The following is a 27,992-nucleotide window of genomic DNA, read 5'->3' as shown; positions in this document are numbered from 1 at the left end:
TTAATTTGTTTAATGAAAAATTTATTTTTTCCTATAAAGAAATATTACTTAGGAATAACAACAGAATAACTATAAATATAAATCTAGACAAGGCACAATTTCCACAGTCATCATATGCTCAATGAATATAAATATCTGGTCAGCATACCAATTCCAAACCATAACATTATTAACAATGTTAGGCACTTTTTTAATAGTAAGAATTTCATATTACACATAAAACCCAATCTTTAAACATCTGGCAACAGATTAGCCCAGATATATAATATTATATATTTTAAAAAATATAGTAAAATCTATTAGGCTTGCAAAGTTTCCAACGATTTTTTCACATTTAAAACTTCTCTTCATATCACTAAGGTAAAGGACCATTATGTGAGAACAGTACAACTTTAAAAATAAGTTAAAGAAAAATCAAAAGGTTGTCCATCTAATCTAAGTACCTCAAAGAACCACTGTTACACAATCATAGGAATTGAAAGGGTCAGATTTCAGGCCTGATAAAACAGAGACCCCATGGTGGAACAAGAGGAAAGAGAGATCATTAAGGTAGAGGAGAAGTAAATGTGAGGATAATGGATTTTTTTATGCACTATTTTTATTCTGCCCAAATAGCTCTTAAGTTCCTGAATTAGCTTAGGAAATAAACCAAATTATGAAAACTTTGCTTTATTCATCATGCGTGCTCATTCAGATAATTATAAACATAACAATTTAATTTAACTCTCAGATAGTTTTAATACACGTTACAACAAATGGCCCTACAACTTCAAAGAATCTAGAAGCAGGCAGAACCTCCCAAGAGGCAAAGCAAATATTCTGAGAGGCAGGTGCAGGCATACACAGTCCTCCCTCGACACCCACCCAGGTCTTCCAGACTGGTCTAGAAAGCAAGACAAACATAACCTTCAAGCACAGATTCTAAATGCACATCAGCCCAGAATTCTTTACTTCTCTCTGAAAATGGTAGTGCCACCTGGAGGCAAAGATGATCTTGTTCTTATAGGAGAGATTTACTCCACTCTCAAATGAAATCATTACTGGTGCTCTTTTAATAATTTATTGTAGTAGTCATAATACAGTCTCACTGTAAAAACTTTGGTAAATACAAGAAAGAAAAATTAACAGAGCAGTAATCCTATTATTTGGGGATAACCACTATTGATTTTTAGGCAATTTCCATTCCATTAAGAACAAAATATATACATTCATTTATTTCCAGTGAGAATAAAATACACACACATAAATGTGCAAAAATTCTGTAGGTGCGGTTGCATATATAATGTTAAGTGAAAAAATTAGATTTTAATGACTCCCCATGTTATTAATTTTCTCTATAGAAATCACTGCATATATTACATAATATTATTAAAAATAAATTTATCAATCCATTGAAAAAAAAGGTATGTATTTTTTTAAGTTTCTAAATAAGTATATTTTGAGAGAGAGAGAAAGAGCCAGGAGGGGCAGAGAGAGAGAGACAGACAGACAGACAAAATCCCAAGCAGACACCACACAGTCAGCGCAGAGCCCAATGCAAGGCTCTAACTCACAAACTGTGCGATCGTGACCTGAACCAAAATCAAGTCAGACACCTAACCAACTGAGCCACCCAGGCACCCTGATAAAACATCTATTTAAAATTTTATAAGTTATGCTAAAATGAACATCATTATACAGCAATCTCTGAGCACATGTATAATAATTGCCTTATGATACAGTCCTAGAAACTGGACCTTATGAGGTACATACAGACAATGATAATAATAATAACAACAATAAAGAAAATACACATACGTAGGGTTACTATAGGTCCAGGACTTTTATAAGCAGTTTACATATACTAACTCAATAAGCCCTTATAACAGTTGGTAAATTCTATTATTGTTCTCCATTTTACAATGGGGACAACTGAGGCATAGAGGCTAAGTAACTTGCCCAAGGTCACTCAGCCAGTAAGTGGTAAATAAAGCTCAGATCCATTTAGCTGTAGAGTTCATGCTTAAGAACTATATCATACTATTTCTGGTGTTTTATGCTGTCAAATTACTTGTCTCTCTTTATTTAAACTCCCCACTTTCCAAAGCACCATCCATCCATCCATCAATTGTTCCCCTCTCTGAAAATCTGACAGATGAAAAATGCTATCTGTTGCTTACATTTGTCTCTATTTACTAGCATGACTCAACGTGCTTTTCTATGAGCTTTTCTACGAGCTGCCTGTTCATGTTCTTTGCCTGTGTTTTTTCCCCACCCCCACTGGAAGTCTTCACGATCTTCTTATCGATTTGTATTAGCTCTTAATATAGTTAACCTAATCACAACTTCCCATCTTTGTCTTAATTTTACCTGGCATACAGACATCTAGAATTTTTACACAGTCAGAAGTTTTAGTTTATGTATATGTACTTTCTTCCTCTCCTCTAATCTTAGAAAGCACTTCTCTCTCCTGGGGTCAGAGATGCATTCAACTAAATGTTTTCCTTGACCAAGGTTCTCTTTAAACCATCTGGAAATTATCTGGTGTATGGTGTTGGCATTAAATCTTAAGCATAGTGGAAGTGTAAAGATTTGCTACTATAGGTGGTTTTACATAATATGTTTTTTATCCTTATGTAGATTTTAGATTAGACAGCAACATATGCTGACTTATTACAACAGAATTACTCAATATGAGGAAAAGCCATAATTTAAGACACTTCTATTCTGGTTACAGCCACATCAAAAACATCTCAAACATGAAAATCATTCTTACCTTTAAAAACCCACAGAGTAAAAGCTGTCACAGGCCTTCCCTGAACAATAATTCTAGCCCAATGTTCAATATAAAATGTCAGATTTTTCATAGCTCATCTGAATCCCTAACAGGCCTTCTTCTTGTTTTATTCTGTTGTCCAAAGGAAAAAGCAACTATATATTTAGTATCATTGGCTTACCAGTTCTTACATATTTTTTTAGTGTTCAGTATTTACTTTTGAGAGATACAGAGAGAGAGAACGCAAAAAAGGGCAAGGGCAAAGAGGTGGGTGGGGGGAGAGACTCTGAAGGGGGCTCTGTGCTTACTGCAGAGAGCCAGATGTGGGGTTCGAATTCATGAACCGTGACATCACGACCTCAGCCAGTTAGGCGTTTAACCAACTGAGCCACCCAGGAGCCCCAGTGGTTCTTAGATTTGAATAGCATTATTACACAGTGATTTTAATTGTGTGGAGGAGGAGGAAGGGTCTGGCCATTTTTACTGACGTCTCAGGGTACCCTCTAAATCAGAGTACTATATAATAGGGCATGATCAGTTGTGAGTGGTGTGCCAAGTAATTTGTTAATAATGATGATACTGATGTTCGTAAATTACTTTCAAAACAGAACCACAAAACAAGTTCACAATTCTTCCCATAGTAAAGCCACTTACTTGTTTGCATTCTCATGTTTTCACAAGCAGGAGAAGAACTGGAAATTAAAGCCATTACTGTATATTACCATGCGGCTTATATTCCTAAGCAACAGCCCATAATAAGCAATTCTTAGTGAATAATATTTTTATGCCGAGTATTGATTTTTTATGAATACCACAAAAACAAAAAGCTCATGGTGCTATTTGCTTTACTGCCCACACACACATACCCACACAAGGCTTCTAAATCAAATCTGCCACTGAATTTGTGATATATGTGAATATTAATCTTCATTTGTATTGCTCTAAAAAAGAGTTGAGAATCCCTAGTCTAAACTATCTTCATAATCATCTCTATTTTTGGAATTCAGAAAAGAATGAGTTCTCAATTAAGGATCTCATGAGGGCACAAAGAATTGGAAGGATTTCCTCTCTCTCAAATAATGTTAGTTTTGTGGTTGAATTTATTAAATCTACATTGCTAATTCTTTTCACAATGGAATCTCTTAGGTCATACTTTCTTATGAGCAATTATTTACCCATGTAGTTCCTATTTGTTTCTATTCCTCTATTTCAATTCTAATTGAAACTGATAATAAAAATCAACAAGAATAAAAACTAATATTTTATTTTCACTGAGCCGTCACTATATGCCAGCACTTTACATGGACTAGCCCAGATAAATTTCCCAATAGCCATAAGGGTAAGGACTATTATTGTCACTGTTTTAAGATATGGAAACTCATTGGTAGAGAGGTTAGGTAACTTGCCTAAAAATATACAAGAAGCAAGTAGAAGTGCATTCCCAACGTTGGCCTTCCTATCTACCACTCTTCTCCTATACATTCATTTGTTACATTTTCTCCAATGTACCAAGACCATGCGGGCTTCTGATTATACCCTTCCCAAAAGATGCTACCTGTACCTACAATATCTACAATATTGATCTTTATCTTTTCAAGTTATCAGATACCAACTAATCACATCAACTAATAACGCTGGCCAGTTTATATGGGCCACTCAGTACTCTGTATTTCATGGGATTCTTTTTTTTTTTTTTTTTTTAATGTTTACTTATTTTTGGAGAGACAGAGAATGAGCAGGGGAGGGGCAGCAAGAGAGGGAGACACAGCACCTGAAGCAGGCTCCAGGCTCCGAGCTGTCAGCACAGAGCCTGACGCAGGGTTCGAACCCACGAACCACGAGATCATGACCTGAGCCTGATACTTAACCAACTGAGCCACCCAGGTGCCCCTTTCACAGGATTCTTTTTCCCAAATAGCCATCTTGCATAAGTATTTACCACGTGTTAGGAGATGTTGTGACTGAACATATAACCTAGCACTACTAGCAAACAAACAATTCAAACCGCATTTTCAACTATAAATGTTCTCTTGGTAGTGGATCACTACGGTTCTCTTTCTGTTATACAATTATATTTTAACAACGACCAAGAGAAATAGTTCTTAACCTGGAGCAGGGAGTTCACAAAATGGTGCGTGAATCTTCTGAAGCCATATGCAAAATGTTGTAAGTATGCACATATTTGTGCTGGTGAGTAGGTAGAAGTTCATTTCCTTAGTAATCCTCCCACACTAAGAAACTATCATTTGCACCAAGAACTGAAGAGGCTCTTAATCAACAGACCAAAGAAAATAATAATATAAGATGGACACTTCTTAGGTGCTCTTAGGTAGACCATCTCTGGATGGTCTAGGGCCATATTTATTAATGGGGTCAATTTAATAAGCCTTTTGGTGTTACATTAAAGCTGATTTTCCATATGTATCAGAGAATGGGAGTGAATCTGCAGTGTACTGCTCTTGGAACACATTCTGGTTACTACTAAATTTTATCATCATTAAAGTATCTATAAATGTACTCCACAAAAGAGACTATCAGATCTCTCTAAAAAAAAGTCACCTTGGCCTTTCCAATCATCAATTTTCTGTCCTCCACAAGTTCTCAATACAACTAGATAGTCTACTTCAATAATAGTAAAGTCTTATTAACCATAATACATAGAGAGTCAAGCATTGTAGTTAATGCTTCTAATTAAATACAAGATAACTAATAACTGACTATATGATCAGTTTTGAAATTACTGACACAGAGTACCGTTTCTGTTTGCCTGAACACTAGAGAACTATCTTCCTGTGTTCTTAGCCCACTGTGCTGGGCAAGGCCAAGCACCCACCCCCGCAATGCATAAGTGCACACAAGAGCTATCTCTGCTCCAAGCTTGTGGTGAGACCCAAGCCAGGCCAGTCAAAATCCATCAAGAAAAGGGCTGATCCTTTCACCGGGATCAAAAAACTAATGAAAATGCAAGCCCAGAGTGAGGCCGACCATACCTTCGAAAAACAAAGTTGAATGAAAAGAGAAAAACTGCAATCGATGGAGAAATAAGGAAACTCATGACACCACCATGTGAAACCTGGGATCTAGCCAAGCCTGAGGTTTGCCCCTTGAACTTCTCCCATTTTGTGAGCCAAGAGATTCCGTTTTCTTGAAGCTAGTCAGAGATGGTTTCCTGTGCTGTTTACAAACCAAGACTTCTCATTAATTACATGAAACTCACTTATGGGCATTATATAATTTCATTAGGGAAATTAATATTTAATTCCGAAGTATTCCCTCTCCGTGTGCTCAAAATATTGTTTGCTACCTCCAAAACAAACAAACTTGCCACAATCTACTTTGTAATTGGATCTTGGATGTATCTTGACCGGGTGTCCTAGAGGATGAGGAATTTCTCATTTTTGCTCTGACCACACACCTAGGATCATGCTTTGACAGAATCAAGTGCTTAATAAATGCTTCTTGAATGAAAATCAGTATTGAACACAGTTCATATGGGATGCTGTACTTAGTAGTCCAGAAGATCAAAGCTAAGGATGACATGGTCCCTGCTTTAGTCTCTGCTCAGAGGGGCTCACACAGTGGACTTTCAGTACACTTCCGTATCTCTGGATGCCAAATTTCATCAACGCAAGGTACTCCCATTTTTGTCAAGATTAAGTGCGACTTTATTTGTGATAAAATGTACATACACGGAATTTACTCTCTTAACCATGTTTAAGTATATAGTTCAGTGGCATTAAGTGCATTCACAGTGTTGTGCAGCCATCACCACCATCCCTCTCCAGAACGTTTTCGGATTAAGTGCCTTTAACGTGCATTGTTGTTTGTTATAGATTCCAGGGAGTTCAATAAATAGAATTGATATTAGTTATTTATAGGTGGCAGTGCATTCCTCTTGGAAAAATCTCCACGTCTTCTGTCTTGTAATCATCTCTCTTTCCTCTCTTGGGGTAAGGACCAGGGAAGAGCACCCCCTTTTAAAGCCAAGCAACTGAAGTATCAACACTAAAAACAGCATGACAAGCAAACTTTCAGCATTCTTCATTGATTAAAAGCCCTGAATAACTCAGGTTATCATGCTTAGTATCCATTACATGTGTGGAGGAGACAGACTGTATAGACTCTGACATATTCACAAAAATTTAGTCATTTTTCCCATTAAAACAACATTAATTGTTTTATGTCTATTCTCCTTAAAACCCTCATGATACCAGATTTGATGATTTCTGCTGTAGTAAAAGTTGGAAAGAATTAAAAAGTTTTAAAAAGCATATTGCATCAGTGTTATGACATCACAAAGATGAGGCCATGTTCACAGTTAATATATATATTTTTTTACTTCTTCTACTCTCAGGTACTGGCAACAAATTCATCCTTTAACAAATGCACAGTTGACACAATTATACTCATCATAAAAATCTCTGGCTTTTTAAGTGAACATTAGCTCAAAAATAAGGGGTACCTGCTAATGGACACCTAAGACCCTCCCATGGAGCCATTTCAGATTCATAGAAATAGGGGTGCTTGGGTGGCTCAGTTGGTTCAATGTCCAACTCTTGATTTCAGCTCAGGTCATGATCCCAGGGTTGTGAGATCGACCCCCATGTGAGGCTCTCCTCTGAGAATGGAGCCTGCTTGAGATTCATTCTCTCTCTCTCGTTCTCTCTCTCGCTCTCATTCTCAGTCTTGCTCTCTCCCTCCCCCTCAGCCCATCTCCCCTGCTTGGGTGCTCTCTCTTTCTCTCTCCCTAAAAAATGAAAAAAATAAAAATAAAAATGTTAAAAAGTTATAAATATAAGAGCTCTCGGGTCTAGGTTTTCACTACGAAAGGTTACCATGCTTATAACCTCTCCTTCCCTTACTCTACCCATCTGTCAGTTTCTTCAGTTTGCTAAAAAACAGTATTTAGGACAGGGGAAAAGTGCTGTTTGCACCTGAATCATAGCAACCAAGTCCAAAATACAGGGTATATGTCAACAAAATTATCATATTTCTACCACATACAGAAAACTCAAATGCTTCCAGGAGTCTCAAAGGAATACCTCACATGCACATTTACCTCAGCTGGGTCTGAAAATGATGGAGGAACCAAGAAAAAAATACTTTGCATTCGATGAACATATATTATTCTGCCATCATACAGTAGTTCCAAGAACAAAAGCTGCTCTGAACAGAATCTGCACTTCAAAAATACAGCTAAGAATCCAAATTGGAGCCAATTGGAGATCTGCTCCCATGCAATCTCTCCACTCCCAAACTTTGTCCTTGGAATCTCTTCTCAAACTTATCAGAAAAACATTTATTAAGTAAATACAAACTGTAACATGTGATGGAGGAAAATAAGCATGTGCCCAGTTTCGGAAAGAGCCCTGCTAATTCAAACAGCAATTACTTGGGGACACAATAAACGGGCTTCCGAACAAGCTAGGATTCTGCTCATTTACAGACCTGTGTGCACCTCTGAAATCCATAATACTTCTGATTCATTTATATCATCTTTTACCAGCTTGTTTTCCAACTTTGCCAAACCTCTTCAGCTCTTCCTGTTCCATTTCCCAGGGGTATTTTTTTTTTTTCCTCCACAGTCTAATAAAAAAGTATTCTATTTTGGTATCGAAATGATCAGGTTTTATCTTCATCCACATAAAATTATTTCACTTCTTTCCTCTTAGAGTCATAATTATGTTTAAATGTCTTCCTTATTACTATTTTTGTTCCTTATACCCCGTGGCAATCTACGTCTTGTGGGGTTTAGCACATATGGCTTAGTGGTATAGTGGAAAAGAAAAGGCTTTGGGTCAGATGATCTGGCATTCAATTATTTCTTCCTTCACACTGGAACTTCTATCCCCAGCCCACCATCCCAACCACTCAGCACTTATCCCCTAGGTTTGAATTATCAATACAATAGCCTTTCAACTGTTCCTATTGTTTCATTCACTATTTCTTATCTCCCTCATCAGATTTCCCCATCTACCCTTTTATGTCATTTCCAGGTTAAAAGAATGTTTAATAATGCTATGTTAAAAGTGCCCAACACTTCTTTTTGGCACTCTAGGATTTTCTATAATCTAGGTTTCCCTAAATACAATTAAAGCAACCCAAGGGGGCTTCGTCCTCTGTCCACACACCTGACCTGTGTTGATGCTTATCCTCTAATACATCTCTACTCCTCACCAATCATCACCAATCTTCAATTGTTGCCTGAAATCTCATCCGCTTTATGAAGTTTTTCTTGGCTATTCCAGCCCACAGAGAACTCTTTCCTTTCTAATCTTTGGTAACAATTCTCACCTGCATCATTCAATGGAACACATGATTACAGAACTACTACCCAGCTCCCTCGCGCAAAAAAAAAAAAAAAAAAAAAAAAGCTGTATATACTCATGTGAGTCATCTCCACAGCTAGAAAGGAATACAGTGAAGACCACATTAAGAACACAGTAGGTACTAAATAATCTGAAAATTGTCTATTATTTTTCCCTCTGTTAATCCAGAAATTTAAATAGCTAATTTTATCTTCATTCTAGGTCTTCTGTCAAAACGTTTACATTAATATCCACTGATAACAGAACTCAAAAAGAAGAAAGCAACCCAATAAAAATGGACAAAAGGGTTAACAGGTATGAGAAGAAGGCATATGGATGGCAAGGAAGCACATGGGAAAAAAAAATGTTCAGTTTCATTTAGGCATTAGAGAAATGCCAATTTAAATGACAATGAGTTTTCATTACACGCCTATCATAATGTCTGTAATTAAAAAGACTGACTCTCTCAAGTGCTGGCAAGGATGTAATGGAACCAGATCTCACACAGTGTTGGTGGGAATGTAAAAATGGTACAATCACTTCAGAAAACAGCTTGACAGTCTCTTAAAAATTAAACCTACACCTACCATATGATCTAGCCATTCTACGTGTACGCATTTACTTAAGAAAAATAAAGCATATGTCCATACAGGGAGCTGTATGTGAATATTTACAGCACCTTTGTTTGTAACAGCAAAACCTGGAAACAACCCAAATGTCAATCAGCAGGTGAGTGGATGAACAAACTGTGTGGTACAGCCATAAAGGAATACTACTCAGCACTAAAAGGAAACTAGTAATACGGGCAACAACATGGATGAATGTCAAAGGCATTATGCTAAATAAAAGAAGCCAGAATCAAAAGGCTATAAAAAGTGTAATTCCATTTATAAGACAATCTACAAAAAAATAGATCTATAATGATGGGGAACATATAAATGGTCACTACGGTTTGGTAGTGAAGAGGAGTGAAGGGACAACACAAAAGAATTCTAGTGGAAGATAGAACTATTTTTATCTTGAACGCATGGTGGTTATGTGACTACTCACTTGGCCAAACTTCTCCCAAAACAATGAATTTCACCGTTTGTAAATTAAAAATAAATAAATGACCTCGTAAGTAAAGACTATGTCACCATATAGCCTGTAATACATCACCAACTACCTTATTATGCTGAGATTAGATACAACAAGAACAGTACCTATTGATTATTTTTGTGAAAATCCTTAAAAATACGTTCATGGGTCACGACTTTTCGCTAACAACACAATTCTGTTATTTGACAATAATTGTAGGAGTCTTACACAATCACCAACACTTATCCAGTCATTCCAGATACATGTCTGTCCCTAAGTCCCTCTGCTAAGCAACTCATTCATTCATTCATTCATTCATTCATTCATTCAGAATTTACTGGACATCAACAACGTACCTGGCACTGTCTTAGGTATGACAAATACACTGGCAAACAGGACAGATAAGGTTCCTGCTCTCAGGAAGTTTACATTCTAATTGGAGGAAGTAAACAAAGGTAACTTCTGATAGGTATGTGCTATGAAGACAACAAAAGTTGTGACGTGTTGTTAGAAGGTGGGGGGGTGGAGTCACCACTTTAAATAGGATGTCAGGGAAGACCTCCTTGAGAGGGTGACACTTAAGCTAAGCTAATTCCAAGTGACAAGAAGGAACAGGCAACCAAAATCTGGAGGCAGAGCCTCAGCGGGGAGAACAGTAAGCATGGAGGCCCCACAGGGTAGGGGGCTCGGTTAGTTTGAGTCACAGAAAGGTCAGTGTGCAGAATGAGCAGGGAAAAACAGATATTAAATAAAACAGAGCTCTGATATTTCAGTGCTTTTCAGACCCTCGATTATTTTACCTTATGCTGCTTGCAATGAGAGGCAGCCAGAGGGCTTTATATCGGCCACATAATTTATGTTTTTAAAACTTCCATCTTTCTTAGGACATTCAGTTTTCTTCTCTATCTCAAGCATTTGTTTCTTCATTTACCTTAGTTATGTGGCCTTAGGCAAATCACGAATACCATCTGAGCCTCAGTTTCCCTATCTTAAAAACAGTGATGCTGGCTGCCCGCAACTGCTTACATATACTGGTTCGATATGGCAGTTAAATACCTGACCCTGCAGCTAACCGTAGTCTCCCTTTTATTCTCAGCTTCCCCAGACACTGCCCTCGTCATTCTCTGCCCTCCTTCTCACATTTTCCATCTCAATCGCAGCACAGTCTCCTCCACCACCCTCGTCATATCTCACCTGTCCAACAAAATCCTTACTCTGATCCTGCTGCTCCTTTGTGCTACCACCTGTTCTCTCACCCTTTCTCTTTACCACTGAACAGATGCCTCCCAAGGGTAAATCCTGTGCCCACCTCCCCTAAGTTTCTCCTCTTCCTAACTTATTCCTTAACCGATCACAGTCTAATTCCCATTCCTACCCCTCTACAGAAGTCCTTCTTGAAAAATCACCGGTGCCAACTACTCAGTCTAATTTCTAGTCTTCCTCACCCCATCACCAGGTTTTGAACCACCACCTCCTACTGAAGGAAAGAATGACGTAATAGACAAAAGGGCAGGATCTACTCCCAGCTCTACTACCAACTGCTTTGTATGATATTGGAAAAGGCATGTAATCTTTCTGGACCTTAGTTCCAGGCCTGGATTTACAGATAGCCTTAGAGCCCTTCTAATTTGGAAAGTCTAAGACTACATGATTCTTCCCTTTGGCATCCATGACTCGGCACTATCTTAATTCTCCAAACAACTCTGTCTCCTTTATTAGGATGTGTTGCTCATCTCCTAAATGGGGTTCTGTTCCTCCAAATGCCTCTCACAATGCACTGTAAGCTATACCTGAGTCATACATACATTCTCTCCCTGGGCAATAGCACCCACATTGACACCCTCAACTGCCACTTCTATGAAGACGCCTCCCACATCTCCAGACCAACATTTCCACCTATAGGGAGGACTCTTACTGTCAGAGGTAGTGTGGAACTTAAAACTCATGGAACCAAGATAAATCATCACTTCTTCTCCAACCTATTCCTTCTTGACCTCTCCATTTCCCTTAATTGCTTACCATTATCCATGACAGTCAAACTCACAACTTGAGTTTTCGCTGATTTTCCACATACTTTACCCTCCATTTCTACCTAAGTATCTAGTCCTCTCCTTTCTCTTAATAATTCAATCCTAAAACCATTAGGCAAGACATAGCAAAGTAAAAATCCACAGTAGGGGGTAGGGTGTGAACAGGTGTCTTGGCCCACAGTAGGGCACCAAGCCCAAGGGTGGCTCTGATGCCCAATGCGGGGGGGGGGGGGGGGGAAGCATGCATGTGTCTATGCGTTCACATGTTCTAGTGCAGAGCAGCGCCCAAGCAGGGAGAGGATGGCCCAGCAGGGGGAGTCAGTGCTGGAGTGGGCTAAGGAGGGCATCTGTTGGGGGGAGTGTGGCCCTGTGACCCAGAACACCGAGTTAGATCCCAAAGGCAGACAGGAAAGTATCTGCGGGGATGGGGCAGTCCTTGGAGAAATAGCTGACTCCAGGACTGGGCAGAAAAAGCACAAGATGGGCCTAAAGCAAGTAACTAATGTTAATTTCTTGATTTTGATGGTTATATTGCGGTTATGTGAGAGAATGTCCTTCTTTTTAGTTCATAATGGACTTTTTTTTTTTTTTGGTAGGTTTGTGATTATTTCAAAATAAAAACCTTATACAAACTCCTACAAGGGCTTCTTCTGTAATGTCTCACATCTGTCTCTTTTTTTCCATTACCCTGGACATCCTTGCTCCAGAGAACCAAGTTCCCATTCCCCTGCACTGCTGCAAGAATTTCTTAACAAGGCTCCACCCCACAGCCATTGCCTAATTAAGGTTTTTCCAAAGTGCGCTTCAGCTCATGCCACTTCCCTGCTCCAACATTTCAATAGTTCCTCATTACCTACCAAATTAAGTACAAATTTCTTAGTGTGACTTTCAAGTTCCATTCCCTTCTAGTTCCAAAGAACTAATCTGTTACAGCCTTTCTTCTCCTCATTCGCTATTGTCACAATCAGCCATACATCTTGACACATTCAGTGTTTTCTGCCAATCTCCAAGTTTAGCTCACGTAACTCCCTCCATCAGGAAATGACCACTCCTACCCTCTGCCAATTTTTCAAGACTAAGGATAAATATCCACTCTGACCACCACCACCCCACTCCTCATTTACCAAAACTTGCCTAGATAATCTTATACTGTCAGAATACCCAAAGTTGACTTTGCCCATTGTAAATCTTATTTCACTCTGTTTTAGATTGTAATTTTTATTTGTAAGTCTCAACAACTCCTAATATATAAGGTAAGGACACATAACAATGAAGATATCATCATTAATTAAGTCACAGCCATGGTTACATATTCAGATCGCCAGTTATTAGCTCACTCTCCCTCCCTAGTGAATTAACTTTTTAGGTATTCAAATTACTTTTTGTTTGTCCTTTTTCCTTCCTTATGCTACAGTTTTCTATTTCTTGCATAAATACAAGTGATTTCTACCTCTTTTCTACATAGATAGTTTGGCCTTGGCCTTACCACTGACAATAATAAATCCAGAGGTTTCCAGGCATCCATTAAGTAACAGGTGCTTATATGTAATTATGTTTTAACTTCATCATTACCTCTAAAACTCTTAAAACTGAAAACAAAGCCTATACTTGACAAGTTTAAAACTAGAAATTCTAAAATTTAAGATAAAGACCAACACATTTAACACAATTCTTTTTCCTGGGTCTTCACTAACAAACTTTGGAATGCAGTCCACAAAAATATACAACTTAACGACTATATTTAAGTTCCAAATAAAAGCTAATATTTTTCTCTTGATTTGAATTTAGCAAATGAAAGAAAATGATACACTATGTAGCAGGAGAGCTGAAATTTTATCAGTAGATGAGTAGTATTAAACTAAAGCAACAGTTGAAAGCCTGGAAAAAAAAATATTATTTTGAAGAAAAAAATTAATGCCATCAAAGCATTAGGGGAAGTGAAGTGTTACTCCTAAATTATTTGTGATCAACATAACATCTGGTACCACTCTAAACATTACAAGTATAGAAAAGGTCACACACAGCCATAATTTTACTCCTGCACAAGGTATCAACTCCATAAATGCTACATCCCCTGGTCTTAGTTCTAGCACACCACTGCTGGATATGCAAACAGCCTGAATAGTCTGAAGTTGACTAATTTGAGTTTATTTAACTGAAAGCAGGGCTTTTATCTCTATTTTTAAAGTATGAAGTAAACAGTTCTAAGTATATTAAGTATATCTAATACTTTAGATAATAAAAGGTAGACATACTGATATATAAACCTAGGACACTTATGATGTTAAAAGCAAAATTTATCAAACTGTACATAGCGATTTGTTCGTTAAAAACCACTAAGGGTTTTCTTCTTTTTTTTTTTTTTCAATAAAATTATCACTACTCTTACCAGAAATACCATAAATGAATGAAAGTGGATGAATCATCAGGAGAAGCAAGTCTCATTGTGAAATCATTTCTAAAAATATTATTTAGAATACTAACCGGGAGAAATTCTAGGTACACCAGCAATTTCAAAATCAAAATATTGTAAGACAAATAATAAGAAAAAGAAAGTTCCAGGTTTTCACTTCCAAATGACCTAAGTAATTCTTAATGGATTTATTACAGGAAGTATGAATACTCAATCGCTCCAATTCCACCTCCCCTCCAAAAAAAAAAACAAAAAAAAAAAACAACCCATCAGTCTTTCATACTCTGCATTACATAGACATATTTAGATCTCACTGGTTTACTCAGAAAGTCTGCTAAGGGACAGGTAACTATTCTAACAAACTCCTTGAATTCTAAACCTTTTGGTGTACTACAGAAGGTAAGTTTTTAAAAACTCTAGGCACAACTGAAAAAAAAAATAACCATACGTTATTTACTAAATTGTTTCACTCTATCATGGAAAAAAAAATGCAGCATAGAATAAGATAAACACCTGATCATTCATCTTGAAACCTACCAGAATATGCCCTTTGAAACAGTGAACTTTACATTCAAAGGTCTAAGTCAATGTTAGCGCATGTTATGATGCTATCAGGGTGACTATGACCATCACCATAAACATCAATGTTGTGTCAACAGAAAAACCCTGTCTTCAAAAGAAATGGTGAAATTAAAAGAAAAATAAATTCATAGTGAGTATCAAATTTTACAAAAGATTTGATTTTAAAAAACCTCTGCTTTTCAAACTGAAATAAGTCACTGCTTCTTGTTTTTAAATGGTAAATGGTGGGGCACCTGGGTGGCTCAGTCAGATAAGCATCTGACTTTGGATCCAATTTGGCTCTGCTCAGGTCACAGTCTCACTGTTCGTGGGTTCAAGCCCCATGTCAGGCTCTGTGCTGACAGCTCAGAGCCTGGAGCCTGCTTTGGATTCTGTGTCTCCCTCTCTCTCTGCCCCTCCCTACTCATGCTCTGTCTCTCTCTCTCTCTCAAAAATAAACAAACATTAAAAAATAGTAATAACAAATGGTAAATTACAATAATGTTTTTCTATCCAGGACACCCTGGAAACCACAGCTCTGGACCTGCCATTAAAATATACTCCAAACCAGATTAGCAAATATGTTAAAGAATACTCTTGATTTTTCACAAACAGAACTCCAAGGAAACTGCACAGCCACTCCATGGTTTTGCTGGCAGACCCTCAGGAGAGCACCGAGTTCAACACAACCGCTTTAAATGAAGAAACTGAGGCCAAGAGAAGCTGTGACTCACCATGGTCACAGTTTTGTTTGTGTCCTAGATGACAGGGAAACTCCAATCGACATGACACAACTAGGTCCAGTGTCCATCCTCAAAGCTTTACATTCAGCTTGTGTCATAATTTACTTTACACTGTGGTGCTCAGGCAATCCACTCACTGGAAATGATTAACAGACAGATGGCTTTCGTCACCGCTCTTACAGGATGCCCACAGAGAGGAGGACAACACACACTTCACAGCCATTACTCCCTTCTATCAGCTTGAAAAATTAACTAGAGGAGAATCATTTTTCTTATTTGAATAGGGCACTCCTTCCTCAGCATCATATTCAGGAAGGCTAACATAAATAAAGTAATAACGTCTCTTTCATTCACTGCCAAAGGGTGTAGAGAATAGAAGAGACGAGCAATTCTCAACTTTGGGGTCTTAGGACACCTTTCCACTCTAAAAATGTATGGAGGATTCCAAAAAGCTTTTGTTTAGGTCAGTTAGATCTAATGGTATTTACCATATTAGAATTTAAAACTAATGCTCATTTTAAATCATTTAAAAATAAGAAGCCATTACATGTTCACATAAGCATATGTCTATGAAAAAAATAACTGTTTCCCCAAAAACTTGAGTGAGGAGAGGCACCGTTTTACATCTTTGCAAGTCTATTGTCTCCCTTAATAGAAGACAGCTGGATTTTCATATCTACTTGTGCATTCAATGTGTGGCGACAGGTTTTGGTTCAAGAGTATGAAGAAAATCTGGCTTCATACGGATATGTTGTTGGAAAAAGGAGGAGCATTTTAACGATCATTGGAGATAAATGCAGATGTGGTTCTTTGACACTACCTTGAAAACTGAAAGTGAGTAGTTACTTAAAGGTTAGCTGCAATGTAGAATCTGAAACCCTATTAGTAAATTTTTCATACGCTAGCACTGGTCTATCTTCCATTTTGAATGGATCTTTTACCGATGCATGATCTTTCACTTCACAACCCTCCTTGAAAGGGTCTCAGGAATCCCAAACAACACTTTGACACCTACTAGAAAACAGTTTCCAGTTCAATCTAAAGACGAAGGTTATTACAAAACCTAGGAACAGTCACACACCGCCTTGATCCTCCACAACCTGTAATTCTTTAATCTATTCCACATCCCCCAGAACAGGGTATCATCATCCCACATTAAGGTATAGAGAAAAAGGCTTGATTTTGATCCAAAAGACACAAAATAAGAGACCAGAGATGAAGCATAGATGAGGTTAAATATTATAACACATAGACTGCAATCTAGAAAAAAATCTAAATATCTTCTGATCCTTGAGCCTTTATTCTGAGAATGATCAAAACAGCGGGTTTCGATAATATTCACCAGAAAAGGCTGTAAAGAACCAGCAGGCTATAAGTGGCTTCAAATGACAATAAAGCTTTGTTATTAAAAGTTTGGGGGAAACTTCTACAAACTAGCAACCACACTAACATGCATGTAAACAAAATGAATCCCCTCTAATGATACTAACACATACGTGAAGAATTTTGGAATCCTCCTGAAGAGACAATGAACAACACCTCCAGTGCCCACAAACACAGAGCAGGCTCAAGGTCCCTGATTCACATTAACATGTTTAAGGCTATGGGTCACTAGAACATCAGGAGGGGCTTCAGGAGTGTAAAAACTACGATTAAAGTAGTGGAAAGAGGATGCAGAACAAAACAGAGCAGAGAACTGATGATGATTTTATCTACTATATCTCTACTATTGCTACCAGGAATATCATTACCTAAAGCAACTGCCTTCAAAACCAATAAAGCATAAATAGAAATGTAGTGGCAGGGGCACCTGGGTGGCTCAGTCGGTGAAGCGTCTTTAATTTCAGCTCAGGTCATCATCTCCTGGTTGTGAGATGGAGCCCCTAGTGGGACTCCGTGATGATCATGGAACCTGCTTGGGATTCTCTCTCCCCCCTCTCTCTGCCCCTCCCCCTGCTCATGCTGGCTCGTGCAGGTGTACACTCTCTCTCTCAAAATAAATAAACATTGAAAAAAAAAAAAAAGAAACGTAATGGCAAATGTATGGTGCCTAACCATAAAAAATAATAATCAGAGTAGGATTCAATCATAAGAATTAACAAATATTTCTTTCAACTATGTATAAAATATTTCTTCAAAATATTTTGCGTAATTTCATATAATGAAGAAAACAAAAAAACTAAAAGAAATGAAAACTAAAAATTGTGCAACCTAATCAAATGTTAACAGGAATAGCTAAAATGTATATAATACCTACTGCATGCCAGATGATAGGCAAAGCGCTTCTCATAAATTAACTCAATTATCCTAACTACCTTTGAGATGGGTACTACTGAATTCTTTTTCTTTCCTTTTTTCTCCCCCCCCCCCCCCCCCCCGCCGGGAGGAGAAAACCAAAGCCCAGGGGTGAAGGGATTTGGGCAGTGACACAAAGCAATTAAGTGGCACAGCTGAGATTTCAACCATGGCAGCATGCCCTCCACTACCAGGCTACACTCCCTCATACTAACTCACTAAAAACATCACTCATGAAAATATCAACATCGTGTGCAAAATTTCCTTCTCTGAAAGTAAAACAAAGCACTAGCAGTAGACCACATGCTGAGTTTGTTTCTGATGAAAGCCATGCTGTCTTAGGCTACGTTGCATTAGTGTTTAGAATTTAAGAGACAGAGGCAGGATCCCAGTATGACAGTTCGTGCTATGGACAATTGTTATAACGTATCCTTTAAATGGAATGTTTGCTTCCATAAAGGCCAGAGGAGCAAGGTGTGCATCAATGACAAGGAAAGGAGTGCACCAATTAAAGTTTTAGCTTTTGGCTCATAAGGAAGGCATAACAGAAGAAGAAAGATACAGAAATACATGTAAGCCCTCTGTTGCTAATGGGATGAACATATCTCCCATTACATAAGTTTTTAGGGAAAATATCTGTGTATTTCTAAATGCCAAAGGAATGAACTACATCTAGGAAATCTGTTTTTTATATGTTCAATAAAGGGATCATTTATCACAACCATGTAATAAAAACAGTACTGAAGCAAAGTTCAATACAAGTATTCACTATATAACTTAGAACCACCCTTTACAGTCATACCAAAAACCTCTTGTTTTTTTCTAAACATACACAATATGCCATCTGCAAAAAGGAAAGTCAAGAGATATTTTACAGTAAGTAATGCATGTCCTCTTGCAGATCATAAAAGTTGTAAATCTACCAATTCAAAACTGCTGTGACATATTTTACTTCCAATATGAGTAAGAAAACAAGACTGTCCACTTAGTAATTTTAGATGTGCTGAGTCTTTAAAAGCCCTCACAGTCAAGGAAATGATTTATTTGTATTGAAAACCATAACTTACATACAATTAACCTACCTAGAAAAGGACCAAGAGGGTGCAGAGCTTGTGGGTAACAGATTTGGGGTTCAATTTCATATTTCACAACCAATGAAGAGATGAATTTAAAAAAAAAAAAGCTAAGGAAAAAGACTAAAACCACAAAGAAACGAATTTAAAACAATTCTAGTGAACCGGTATACAGCTAAAGAAACAGTCTAGCGCTAGTCTGCTAAAGTAAATACAGTATCAGGCAGTACAAAACAAGCCTTTCCCAAACACCTAAAATAGGCAATGTAGAAGCGGGGGAGGGGACACCCATATAGGCTCCCTCCTTGAAAATCAACACCAGTATTTCCTAAAAGATTTTAAGAGGTTTTTTTTTTCCTCTATTTCAAAAAAGCAGTAACATTATACTAGCAAGGAAAGAGGGGAGCACTCAATGACCATCCTGAAAGCAAACATAAAACGGTAAACTGAAATGTGTTTAAAATTACCAACTGTAAATACTTTTTCAACATTTTATAAAGCCATGATTTTCAAAAAAGGAGGAAAAGCCAACTTACCTGGATACGTTTTCTGGAATGTATTCTAGAACTGGATACCCATCACTTCTTCTAGACGACAGGTCACCATGTGACTTCCATGACTCCACTAAAGTATTAACAGGAGGAAAGGAACTCATATGTTGGAAAGATTGGTCTCTAGCTGTTCGTGATAAAGATATTGTACCTTGAGCACCAATCCTGTAGTGAAAGGACTGTCCACCTGAATTCACACCAACAATAGCGGATGAAGGGATGCTGGCCTCTGGGTAATAGCTCCCATCATCTGGTTCCTGTTTAATCCCCATTGGGAATCCGCTGCCTTCACAGTTACCATCAAAGCCGGGCACAGGTGGTCCTAAAATTCCTGATAGAGAATAATAGTCTTTATCATCCATAAAGGAAAAATATGAACCATCCATGAATGGAAATGGGTTCACTGTTGGATTCCCTTTAAAAGCGGTGCCTGAACACGAATGCTTGGTTGATTCTTGTTTTATTGGTACCGAGAAAGGGGAGTCAGAATTTATTTTGCTATTTCCTCCTAGGCATGAGCTGCTAAAAGCCCCATCTGGCTCCGGTTTTATGTACTGTACAATGTTAAGCTGGCCAGTGACACCATTGGAGATGGTACTGTCTACTTCCTCACTCTTAGGAAAGGGGACCTCGTGAGCACCTTTCTCATGGGTGTCTGGACTAGGAACCACATCCCGGGCTGCACTGGATCCAGCAGGGGTGCCAGAGGCAGTGTAGCTGAAGGCATTGTTTACAGGGCTACAGATAGATCCCACAGTACTAGCAGTTGGACTGGAAAGCGTGGATCTGTTGTTTGTGTTGGAAGGGCTGGAAACAGAGCACCTTGAGTTGTTGACGTTTGCAGGGCTAGACACAGAGGATCGCAGAGTGACGTTAGTAGGACTGGAGACCGGAGATTTTACACTGCAATGACTCGGAGGGCTGGATATTGGGGATTTCATGCTACTTAATGGACTTGATAGAGGAGAGCCCACATTACTGGCGTGTGCCGGGCTGTGCGACCTGGAGCCTCGGTTTTCAACATTAGGGGAGCATGTCAACGGAGTCCCCTGGGTGATAGGGCTGTGCACTGTGAAGCTGCCAAAGCTGGCAGACGTGGAGGACACAGAGCTGATTCCTGCAGGGCTGCAAGCTGAAGAGGCCATGCTCAGGGGGCTGCAAACGGATGGACTCTTCTCATGACACACGATAGGGCTTTTAACGATGGCACGCATGACCCCACCATTCACAGAGCTCCCAGAGTCAGACAGGAAGGATCTCAAGGGCCTGTTCACACCACCTAGGGTGGAAGGATGATGGCCATTTTCTTTATAAAATTTCACCAGCTGTTCAACATTTTGATAAATCTTCGCTGGACTCATGCTTCCTTGTTGGTTCTGCTGATCATAGGTGTAGTCAGCATCTCTTACGGAATCCATGTATAAACCCATGGACTCAGCTACAGTTGCTGCAAGTTCCTTGGACTCCAGCTCAGTTTTAATATCAGATGTTAAAATCCCCGACCGATTATTGTCTTGCTGAAGGCAAGGGAGTAGTTCGTGTTTTTCTTTGCTGCTTCCTTGAGTACTGTTGTTTGGAATAGCACCGGAAACACAGCTTACGTTGACAATCTCCATGTAGTTATTCTCATCGGTCCTCTCTGTAGGTCCCAGGGAAGAATGTTCCACAGCCTGAGAAACTTGACCCCACCGTCTTTCCATATCTAGACCTTCAGGGAGACTGTGGTAGCCTTTGGTCTCCATAGCTAACAAATAAATTTATATTAAAAAATCGAATTAGAGTCATTTATAGCCATATCACCCTAGAAGACATTCTAAAGTTGCATTTATTAAACTATAAATACATATTCTACTTACTATAAACGGTACTTCTAGTTATATTAAAATTATTACCTTTTTGGGGTGCTATAACAGAGTACTGACTATAACTTGTCCAGAGGCCAGAATATGAGCAGCAAGCATACAAAATTATTTTGCATGTAAGTAAAAGTAACATATTTGCTATAATACATGTTTTAGAATTTGCAAAGAACGTTCACAAACGTCAACTCACGTAATATTCAGAGTAATCCTGGGGACTGATGAGGCAGACAAGGAGGAAACTGAGAGCTCAGTCATATGGGTTATTTGCCCAAAGTCAAAGACATAACAAGTGATGAATATGGGTTTAAAACTAAATCTTCTGACTCCAAAACGTTTGGAGTCTTGCAGCATATGGAAGCTGCTTTCCAGATCTACATGGTTTTATTAAAAACCATATGGAAATGCAATCAATGTTACCATTTCTCAATATAAAATTAAAGTTATCAAGTGAATTATCGCAGGAAAAATAATTTAAGATTTTTTTAAAAGAAATAAGATTTTCTTAAAATGTGTTAGTGATGAAGATAATCCCGTATCAGTTCTGAAAAGAAAAGATTCATATATCCTGATTAACTAAGGTGGTCCATAGTTCAGACAGGCAGTATGAGAAGCTGGGAATGTCACCACCAGATTCTCTGTATTTCAATACTGACAGGGACTTCAACATGCATCCTTACTTAGTGGTACCTCTGCTATAAAGACTTCTAGCAAAGACAGTTTTATTTTCAAGAGCAAATGGAGGAAGTCTGAGTCCTGACAATTTATGTGTTCATTCATTCAACAAATATTTACCAAGTGCGTGCTACATCCTAGGCCTATAAAGAGTCACTGAATCTATAGTGATAAACAAAACAGGTATAGTCCTCATCCTCAGGGAGCCCAAAGGTTGTTTTTTTTTTTTTTTCCTCAGATATACAATCATATTCGCTGACTCTCTATATAAATTTATTTCATAGACAATATTATAATAGGCTATATTTACATAATTCTATGCATTATATAATTCAATGCAACATTATAAGCCTCTTATTTACCCTAATAACCCTATAAGGTCAGTAAAACTATTATCCAAATGATACATTGGGGAAACCGAGGCTCTGGCCACACAGCTATATGGCAGGGCTGAAATGTAATCCCAGGTGTCTCTACAGCAAGGTATCTCGACCTCGGCACTACCGACATTTGGGGCCTGATGATTCTTTGTGTGAAGGTCTGTCCTTCTGCACTGTAAGATGTTTAGCAATATCTCTGACACCTACGCACTAGACTCCAGTAGCACTCCCCATCCCCAGCTGTGACAACCAAAAATGTCTTCACATTGCCAAATGCCCCTTGGCCATTGGCGGGGTGGGGGGGCAATATTCACTCCTCGCTTTGAGACCCACCACTCTCAACAAACATATTTTAAAGAAAATTAACTCATTCTCAGTACAAATTTCATTTGTACATTTTAATATACAAAACTGCTGAAGTCATTATGTATACATTTTTCAAATCCTTTCAGGTCTGTAAACAATCCATGACCCAAATAAAAGTCCAGTGCAGTTTCTGCAGATCTGTACACCAACATTACTTTAGGCCCTCTCATCCTTCCCCGCCCCACCCCCACCCCCACGGCCATGCACTACCTCCATCCTCCCTAGCTTCTCCTGAAAAAGAGACCAGGAAGTCCTCAGGCCACAGAACTTATGTTAATTAACAGAGAAAAATAAGAGAATGGCTCTACTAAATAAATTGGCAATAGACATCACAAAGCTGTATTATGACATTTAATGCCTAAATTGTCTGAGTACCATAAATACCTCTTACTTCTTTGTATTCTACACTTGATTTGAAGTTAAGAGGCAAAAACTGTCAATTTCACCACTGCATCCTAAGCAGATACCTAGTACAAATAAAAAATCTTTCATTATAATATAATCGATACTCAATTTGTGATGATTAAACTCCGGTATATAACCTACTTTTTAAAGAACATTCTATAAGTTCTTAATCACAAGTCAATCACAAAACAGGGGAAAATGACAAATTACAATAGTTGTTTATCTGGTAACTCCAGCCAAAAAATTTAGTATGGATGAAAGACAAGTTGAAAAAAAAATAGACATAAGTTGAAAACTACAAGTATTCTGTGTTTCTACTTCCACCTAAGAATATCCTGTCCACCCCATACCAAACTTGAATGGATGCATATCTAAGGTATAGATGTTTTAGGTCCAAATACATTAAACACCACAAGAAACACGTCTATTCATGTTCAAAACTGAACATCTTGGGGTGCCTGGGTGGCTCAGCTGGTTAAGCATCCGATTTTGACTCAGGTCATGATCTCATGGTTCAGGAATTTGAATCCCATATAGGGCTCTGTACTGATAGTGAGGAGCCTGCTTGGGATTCCCTCTCTCTCTCTGCCCCTCTCCCACTAGCTCATGTGCACTCTCTCTCTCCCAAAATAAATACATAAAAATAAACTTAAAAAAAAAAAACAAAACAAAACTGAACATCTTCTGTGTATCACGCCCCTTTCCTGGAACCCTGTCCCTAAATCCACATTCTTGTCTTGGTGAACTGCACCACCCTATACCCTAGTGACTGCAGGTTACCCTTGCCTAGGCACCTTTGCCAAAGGCCTCCAAAGGCTCCAGCCTCCCCACCTTCCACCTAGCTGCATTATTCATCTGCACCCCCCCACACCCCCGCCCCCCAATCCAAGCAACAGGCCTATCTACCCTGAGTCTGAAAGGAGAATCCCCAGCTCCAGATCCCTCTCCAAAATCCATCCTCCAAACGTTTTTTTGGAAAGGGTGATCACTTACTGCTTTTTTGAAGTTTCACACTGTAAATCTGCCTGCTAAACTCCTGAGAAGTTTTCCAGTACAGAAACCTGTTTCCTTTCTAATCCAACGTCCTCTAAATAATTTGGCCACTGCCCCCTTTTTTCACAACACCTACTAATATTCTAAGGGATGTCTTTCATCATACTGCCTTAAAGCAGGAGCCAAATCTAAGACTTGTGAGGCTATATGAAGATTTGAAGAGAATCGACATGGGAGATAGCAGGCAAGTACAATCTTAAGGCACTCTACAAGGAAGCACCTTATCAGCTAACATGCAGCTGATCACAACTTTTCAAGTCCTGTTTGGCTAGCCTTGAACCCTTAATAATAACATAAAACAGCCTGCATTTCACCACGTTATTGACAGGGTTATCGTTAAAGAATTTGCAAAAGGCTTTACTGAAATCTAAATTAGTTCTATTTAAGGTACCGTATTCATCTACCAACTTAATGCACTTCTCAACAAAGGAAATAAAGATTGGCAACAGTAAGGCACAAGACTAGAGGACATCTAGCATCTGCATGGCTTCTACTGCAAACATTTTTCAAGATCAGAGTTTTTTAAAAATTTAGGATTATTAAAATATTTTATACTGAGTTCCCCTTATTATTTTAATCAGTCTTCTCTGAAAAAAAAAAAATAGATTAGGTTAAGCATTTATTTCCTATGTTGTCCAAGAAACCTAGGTTGTCTTTCTGGAATTGGCACAATAACCATGGCTTGATCAGAATTTCAGTTAACCTGAACGTACTAGTAAATAATGATAATTTTAGTTGATGAATATGAGCCTCATAGAACTTAATAACCAGAGGGTAAAGGAAAAGTTTTTGTTACTGAAGTATAAGATGAAGCAGACACTGGTATACACATCTAGCTTATATAGAATCAGACTTGTCTCCCTTACATCGGAAACTATAACAGAGGCGCTCTTGGGACAAAGACAAGAACCGGAAAGATCCTTTAATTTTCATGCAAATGACCTCCCCCCAAAACATAAAGGAAATTTCACAAAAGAAAAAGCACTGATAGAAGTTCTACCTTAAGCTATGCATATGCTACTAAACACTATTTCTGCAAAGGAAAAATCTGACTTTAAAATTTTATGTTTTACAGTCTGTGTTAAATTGTTCTTTTCCATAAGGAAATAGTTTTCAGGAATATTAACAAAGATTCTTGCCAATTTATATTTTATCTGAAAACTTTCACTTTTAATATCCCCCCCAACCTAGTCCCACTTAAAACATACCATTTTCTATAGTTATTTCACTATAATATGGCACCTTAAAGACAGAATCTTAAAGTCACAATTTTCACTGGTTGCATCGTTGTAAAAGTTTGCCATTCTTAACTACTTTTATGTCACCCCCACTACGGAACTATTATGATGTTCCCCTCTTTATAGAGGAGGTAAATGATAGAAACCTGCCCAAGGTCACCTAAGAGTGCTGGAGAACCAGTTAGAACTGAGCACACCTGATTTCTATTCACTCACCTAATTCACTCAGCCACCTGATCTTTCTAAAATCCCCAAGCCACACTATTTCTCCCTTAAAGGAAAAAGCTCTCCTTTAGATTATTTTTTTTAAACTTCTATCCTCAGGCATTTCAGCGACAGTGTGCCCTAAACTCAAACATAAAATTAAAACTTCACAGAACTTCACAGATGGGGAACGCTGTTATCATTACTATGTAAATACCATCAATAACAGCACCTAGAGAAATGGCAATACAAATGTTAAAAAGCAAATTAGTGTATTAGGAATTCGGCGGTTTCCAAAACTTGTCTGCTATCAAACAAAAGTTTTCCTAACTTCTAGGTTATAATAAATAGTTAAAACTGATGGTACCCTAAATCATTATGATTCAAACCTGGTCTTTTAAAATTCAGTAGGAAAAGCCATGCACCTAAATTCAGTAGTAGGGTACGGATGACATCAAAAGAAGCTTCATCCCTTCTCCCCTGCCTTTACAATTGCAACTGATGCCACAGAAAGCATTTGCCTCTCCCAAGAGTTTTATAATACTAGGGGACGGTAAATGCACGAATTTCCAGAGCCCCCTTCATACAGGCTCCATCAGGATTCTGTATCTCCTTCAACTGCCCTTATCCGCTACACCTCCAGCTAAGATCTGGGTGCTTCCGCAATTGATAGAGGAAAGAAATATTATTCAAACGTCCTTTAAAAATTGTAAAAAGAAAACGATCCGAAATTCATCCTTGGGGAAAGGGAAGGGTGGTAGACCTCCCACTGCCAAAGGCAGTTGAAAGCTGCTCGTTAGAGGGCATTTATCCAAAGTGGCCAAACTTTCCCAAAATAGTCCTCTGGCGGCCAAAGGGGGGAAAAAGTGGAAAACCAAAACAAAACAACAAGCACACAGCACCATACAGACTGTGCCTCCGGATTACGCAGCCACTTCTCCCTGCAAAGTGCACGCTCCCGTGCGGCGGCCGCAAGCCGAGTCCGGCAAGCGGCGCCCCACGGCGCACCCCTACACACCTGCCTCGGCCGGGGTCCGTCTCTCGGCGTCTACCTGTTGCAGCGCTCGCCAACGCCACGACACCCCTGCTGCGGAGCCCCCCTAAATCCAACCACATCCAGGCCAGCGAGTGCCGCTCTCCCTGCAGCGAGAGAGCCCGAGGCAGCAACGCTCTTGCACCCAGGTGACTGCACGGGCTTCCTCCGAGCAGCCTGAAGTTGGCTTGCGTCTCCCCGGCCCAATGACACCCCGGGCGCGGAGAGGCGGAGAGGAGGGGGCAGGGCCAGGGCCAGGGCCAGGGCGGGCGAAGTGGGAAGGGAAAGAGGGAGAGAGGGCGGGCGAAAGCCCGGAGGGGGAGTGGGCCAGCTCCAGGGCCGGGGTGGTCACATGTCCAGATAAAGTTCAGGTTGCTATCCCGCCCCCCTGAGCCCTTCCCATTGGCCCGGAGGGAAGCAAGGCTCCACGCTGCACAGGTCAGGCGGGCTTCTCATTGGACAATTGTGGCTGTCAGTCACCAGGAGGGCGACATGACTGATACAAAGTTGCTGCGACACAGCCTAGACTCGGCAGCTCCCTTAAAGCCGCAGCCACGGCGGGTGCTTGGGGTGCCAGGCAGCAGCTACGACACTGGACACTGGGCACCATCCACACTCTGACCCCAGCCCCTCTCGCTCCACTGCCCCAAACTTGCTCGCTCCCACCTGACTCTCCTCCTGGCCGACCTCAGGCTATCTGGAAAGACGTGAAAAGTGTGGTGACGCGGAAGAAGTCGGTTTTCCCGAGATCCAGTCAAGGTGTTGTTCCCTCATGCTCTCCACCTGCAGCGCCAGGTGAGCGGCAGTCCTGGCCCAGGCACCGCCCACAGCGTCCACGCGCAGGGGAGGACTCCTAGTGGGCTTTACCCGACCCCCGAGGTTCCTCTCCCCGCCCCTTTTCTCGGTCTTGCGAGTTACCTCTCAGCGGAGCAGCCGCAGCGTCGCTGCCAGCGAGCAAAAGGATCACGTTCCC

At 39.4% G+C, this 27,992-nt stretch overlaps 1 protein-coding gene across 2 annotated transcripts in view; it reads right to left on the bottom strand.

Moving 5' to 3' along the window:
* Positions 1–27,261, bottom strand: part of NR3C2 (nuclear receptor subfamily 3 group C member 2) — a 351,781-nt gene extending 324,520 nt beyond the window's left edge. For both annotated transcript variants that reach the window (XM_045466119.1, XM_045466126.1), the window contains exons 1-2: positions 27,005–27,261; positions 19,792–21,550 (exon numbers count right to left, since the gene is read on the bottom strand). In XM_045466119.1, the coding sequence (XP_045322075.1) occupies positions 19,792–21,548 (1,757 nt within the window). In that variant the 5' untranslated portion in view covers positions 21,549–21,550; positions 27,005–27,261. The remainder of the gene's footprint in view (positions 1–19,791; positions 21,551–27,004) is intronic.
* Positions 27,262–27,992: the final 731 nt, after the last annotated feature.

Source organism: Leopardus geoffroyi, chromosome B1 (genome assembly GCF_018350155.1).
Source record: "Leopardus geoffroyi isolate Oge1 chromosome B1, O.geoffroyi_Oge1_pat1.0, whole genome shotgun sequence".
Classification (NCBI taxonomy): domain Eukaryota; kingdom Metazoa; phylum Chordata; class Mammalia; order Carnivora; family Felidae; genus Leopardus; species Leopardus geoffroyi.
Note: the sequence above shows the minus strand (reverse complement) of the source record. Positions and strands in the feature narration are given on the sequence as shown.